At 38.0% G+C, this 5,440-nt stretch overlaps 1 protein-coding gene across 1 annotated transcript; it reads right to left on the reverse strand.

Moving 5' to 3' along the window:
- Positions 1 to 3,629: 3,629 nt before the first annotated feature.
- LOC143560527 (oleosin L-like) lies at positions 3,630 to 4,327 on the reverse strand. The gene has a single exon (XM_077048810.1). The coding sequence runs from the start codon at positions 4,325 to 4,327 to the stop codon at positions 3,806 to 3,808; it is 522 nt and encodes a 173-aa protein (XP_076904925.1). The 3' UTR covers positions 3,630 to 3,805.
- Between the last annotated feature and the right edge of the window lie 1,113 nt (positions 4,328 to 5,440).

A 5,440-nucleotide genomic window follows, 5' to 3' on the forward strand; every position in this document is an offset into this window, starting at 1 on the left:
TAAAAATAGTTTATTTGAAATTACTATAAATTTCATCTTTGCTTCTTGCTTGTCGCCACCAGTTACGCGCATTTAAGCATCGGTTACATGGATAACATACCAAGTTGCTCACGTATAGACGTTATGTGACGCGCTTACTGGCACCGGCTACACGTCTGATGCCACGTTAAATGCATACCGTCGAGTTACGTACGTACCGTTGCGAGGTTACAAACATACTAACACCAACTATGTTTGCGCGTACACCGCTGCATCGTGCGGGCAACTGACTAGTTAATAATAATACACGAGATTAAACAAGTGGACCACGATATATACTATCGTACATCAATAGTTTTATAAATGACCAATAAATAAGAATTGTTTAAGTACTTTGTACGGGGTGATTTAATGGTAAAATGTCATCGCTAGCTAGCCCAACCCAGTTGTACGGAGTCATTACGCGCCTCCAATTTATCTCAAGTTCCGGGATTGAAAACTCATCCACCTGAATGCTCACTGGTGGAAAAAAACCGAACGTCCTCAGAATTGAACCGGAGATCACAAAGATCCTGTTGTTCCTTCATTGAATCACTCATGTCCTTCCCAAAATGTCGTAAGTGGGAATTGAACATGGGTCTTCATTAAGAAACCCAAACTTCCTACAACTACACCACATTGAAAATGACTATCGTACTTAGTGTTGCAAAAATCCCGACTATGTGCTGATTAATCCCCGATTATTCATTATTCTCCACTTCACAGATTAATTTTGGGCTAATCAGTCAATAGTCAAATCTGGCTAGAATCGAGAATTTCCGGAGTGATTCCGACCAAAATTAGGATTTCCCGATGATATTCCGACCAAAATTTACGATTTTCGGCGAGATTCCATAGAAAACCAGCAGTTTCCGGCTAGATTCAAGCCTATTTCTGGCTAAAATATGTTTATGTATGTATAACACTGAAAATTACATATAAAAATGTGCATGTATATATAAAGTTGAAAATATACATTAAAGTCCGACCCGATTAATCCCGATTAATCACTAGTCTCACCCTACAACCCGACTAGCGATTTTTACAACACTGATCGTGCTTCATTTTGATTTCTTTCACCTTTTATTCTATGATTTTTGTGGACATCAATTTAGTAATTATTTTGTTGCTATTTTTGTTGATTATGACTGTGATAGTAAAAACCCTAAATGTCTCGTAGTGCCACTAGGATCTCATGTTTATGCGGGGTTTGAAGGGCGGGATCACTTTGCAATCTAATGTTACTGTATGCAAATGTTGCGCAGGGTTTAGAGGGGTCGGATCGCTTTGCAATCTAATGTTCAATGCCGGTTTCGAGAAAGCAAAAAAAGGTTTGGGCCGATGGTGAAAATTTTTTATGCCTTAAGTAAAAAGAGTATTTTGTTGGGTTTAAACAATTCAATTTTTATATGGGTTTATTTGGTTATAATTTGGGTTGTGTAAAAAACTTGTGTATAAAAATAGGATTAAACATGTCTCAAATGAGAATAGAACCCATAACATTTTGGTTTAGAGTAATGCCCCTTTGGCACTATACCAAGTTAGCGGTTATGTAATTGAATTTAAACATTAAATATACACATTGTTTTTAATAATATATATAATTTAAAAAATAAATCCGGGCCTAACATAGTGTCGGGGCTGTGACCGTCAAAAAATTTCGGGCCTAACGGGATGTCGGGCTTATAACCGTTGACCACCCAACCATCCCCAAGGCGAGCCTGCTAATGTTTATGTACCTAACGTGCTTTTCCCAGCACTTGGGCATGGTTTGGAGGGGCAATATCGCTTTTCATATATTGTTAATGTGCCTAATGTTGGGACCTATGTTTTGAAACCTGGCCTGGACCGCTCGGTTGGACTAGTCCGACCGGGACCCGGTGCCGAAACCGGTCTGGGTCATCGTATATAACCCGCTTTCTATTGGACCGGCCGGGTTTTGCGGGTGGCGGTGGGACCGGATCCGGTGACCCAACGGGTTAACCGGCACTTTTTGTTTTTTCTTTAATCAGATCCATATAACACACATGACAAGTGTTGTAAGAGGCAGAGATAGTCAAAGTCGATCAAACTCGGGGTAATCGGACCCAAAATCGGACATGGTCGGTGTAAATTAGGTTATAATTGGGTCAATTGGAATGTAGATCGAGTTCTTACCTTAATTAAAACCAAAATTGTGTATTTGATTAGCATTGTGTATGTCTCTAGAATCTAGTTGAACAAGGGGAGGAGCCGAGGAGGCAATGTAAACAACTATGGTTACAGACTTATAGGGACAACAATATATCTTGGCTATTTTAACACTCTAACCCCTTAAATCTTAATAGTTTACATTTAGTTCATAAATTAATAATTTTTGCATAAATGGTATATAAGTTATATATATATATATATATAGAGAGAGAGAGAGAGAGAAAAGGGTTTAAATAAAAATAAAGAGTTTCCTATGGATGGTAAGAACCAACAAAATTTTGACATTTGGCATTACAAATGATGGTGAAAGAACAATTCTAGGAAACTATGTCGGTTATTGGTAATTGTAAATCTCAACCATTGATTAACATAATCCAATGACTATGATTTATTTCCAGTCTTCCTAGGAGACTATTTTTAGGATAACCCTCCTTTATATATATATATATATATAGCATTGATTTCTTTTGAGAACTATTTTGAGTTTTAAGAACTCGAAAGAACTCAACGTAACAATTTTTTTTTCGAATTACTTTTACACATGTGTAATACGTAAGTGTAAGTAATGTACAAAAAATTACAGTATTTTTTTACACACCGAATCAACTTTTTACACATGTGTAACTAACGTTTAAACTTGTATAATTATCAAAAATACTTAATCTCTCTCCTGCTTCACTTTTTAATTAGATTTAATCTCAACCACATATTTCATATCATTTAATTAAATGTGTGGTTCAAAATTAAGTTTTTAATGTTTTTAGGTCAAAATTAAGTTTTTAAAGTTTTTAAAACTCACCATGGTCCTCAAATTAACCCTCCCCTATATATATATATATTTATATGATGTCATCCGGGTCACACATCGGTCCGCCCTTCCGGGTCGGTCTGAAAACATGCTTTGCAATCTGTTAATGTGCCTAATGTTCAATGTTGGGACATTAATGTTACTATATGCAGCTGCCTTGCAATCTAATGGTAAATGTATGCAGCTACCTTTCCTACACTTTTTTACCTTTTATGTAAAAAGACTCCTTCCACGTCTTGAACTCCTAAGCTTAATTCATGTTAGGTTATGTTACAAATGGTTTTAAATGTTGTTCTGATAGATTGATAGAACAGGGGCTGAAAGTGTAATATTGGTGTATCTCAAGGTCATGGGTCGTGGATCATTTTACAACGGTTTCACTCGTAAGGACTTGATGGTCAAATCTTGTAACAAAGAAAGTTAGGTTGTTAGCTTCTTAAGCTAGCTTGTACTCATAAGCAATTAGTGAATATTGTCACATTAATGCTACAACCTTATAGTTTGAAATAAAGGTTTTGTTGCTTTCTTACTATTAGGCTCGCTCTCATTTAATTATCTAATGAAGTGAATTAGATATATCTAAGTGGAACAAAAAAATGCTTACAATATAAAAAACACCGAAAACGACCTTCATACGAATATAACAACATTAAACTTTGACAAAACATAAAAGCCTTCACATTCATATTTATTATCACATTACACATAACTGACACATAATCAAACACAACTCCGGCAACAAAACCACTAAAACCAGCCATGCACATGATGCACCCAACCCATCACCTACATTTCAGCTCTACCATGAACACCTACTCCACCATGCACCCCCATCCCACCGGTCTGGTGTCCGCCCATTCCGGTCGCATGTTCCGCCTTTCCCTTCATCTCCCTCGCCTTGTACCCCAACTTATCCCTAGCCTCGTCAAACGAGTCCGACCCCGGAGGGTTTCCACCCGTCGCGTAACGGTATATCCACGACAAAACCGTTAACGCGGCCACTCCAAACCCTCCGGAGGTCAAAAACCCTGTTGCCAGGAGGAACAGTGTAATTGCAGCCGGGACCAGCACCGGACTGAAAATCACTAGCACTGGCGTAGTGATTGTCAGTGCGATCACAGTCCCGGCTAAAATGAGTCCCGAGAGGACGAGGAGTGAGCCGCCCGCGACAACAGCGGTCACGGCCTTCACCGCTTGGTGGACACGCGGCGAGACGTTTTGCTGATGCTGGCTGTGGTGGGTTAGCCCTTGTCCGCCACCGTACGAGTGTTGTTGGTGCTGGTTGTAGGATTGATGAATGTCAGTCATCGTGGTGGTTGTTTATTATGGTGTTGGATTAATTCCTTCCGGTGGGTTGATATGGTGGTGAATATGAGGGTTTATAAAGGAGGAAGTGGTGGTGGTGGAGTGGCACGTGGTGGAAGAAGAGTGTCACGTGTAGTGAATCCTGCTCGTCATGCAATTGTAACATGTAGGAAAGAGGACACGTGGGTGTTTCGTGGCGAATGTTGGTTTGAATTTGAGTGTGTATGACGACACGTCGGAGTTTTGGTATTGTTTTCATGGTTGTCACGCACACATCAGTCATGTTTACCGTTACAAAGAATAAAGAAATATTAAATGATACAATGTTTTCAGACCAGTCACTAAAATACGGAACATAGCCTAACTAAGCGAGCCCATGACCTCCAATCTCAAGCCTATATTAAAGAAGGTTCGATGCAAAACTCAATAAAATGAGAAATTTAAAAGTTATCATATAGACCATGATATCTAAACTAAAGAGTATTATTGTGATTAGCACGGGGGTGTTTATGGTCAGGTTTTTGCGGTTTTTAAGGCAACCCGTGAACCAAACTGTTTAGCAACAGTTTTTTTTTTGGGTAAATCGAAACCAAACTGTTAACTTTTTAAATCAAACCAAACCGAACAGAACCGTTAGTAACGGTTTGGTTTCACGGTTTGAACATGTTGGAAACTTTATACAAATGTTCAAAATAATGTTTGATATATCAAAGTAATGCTCTCATCAACCAACGGATTTTTAAGAACTTAATCACCAACTTTGGGTTTCCATTCATAAATTAGACATGCCAATTAAAGATTTGTGTATTTCCGATTTGGGCTAAGCCCGTTTTTATATATTATGTAGTAAGGGATATAAGAACTAATAGGTTTTATTTAAATATCTCTAGTAATAAATTTGAATACACACATTTAATATTTAAAATTTAAGTATATTTTAATCATGCGGTGCGGTCCGATCCTCTTTTATACAGTTAGTTTGCGGTATAAACCGTAAACCAAATCGTTTAGCACGGTTTTAAAAAGTTTCAAACTAACCGATTAAAAATTAAGAAAGAAAACCAACCATGAAACAAACCGATAGCTATTTTGACATTTTCGCGGTTTCCAACCAAA

The sequence above is a fragment of the Bidens hawaiensis genome, unplaced genomic scaffold (genome assembly GCF_021521415.1).
Source record: "Bidens hawaiensis isolate Kalapana, Puna unplaced genomic scaffold, B.hawaiensis_p1.1 tig00020354_1, whole genome shotgun sequence".
Taxonomy (NCBI): Eukaryota; Viridiplantae; Streptophyta; class Magnoliopsida; order Asterales; family Asteraceae; genus Bidens; species Bidens hawaiensis.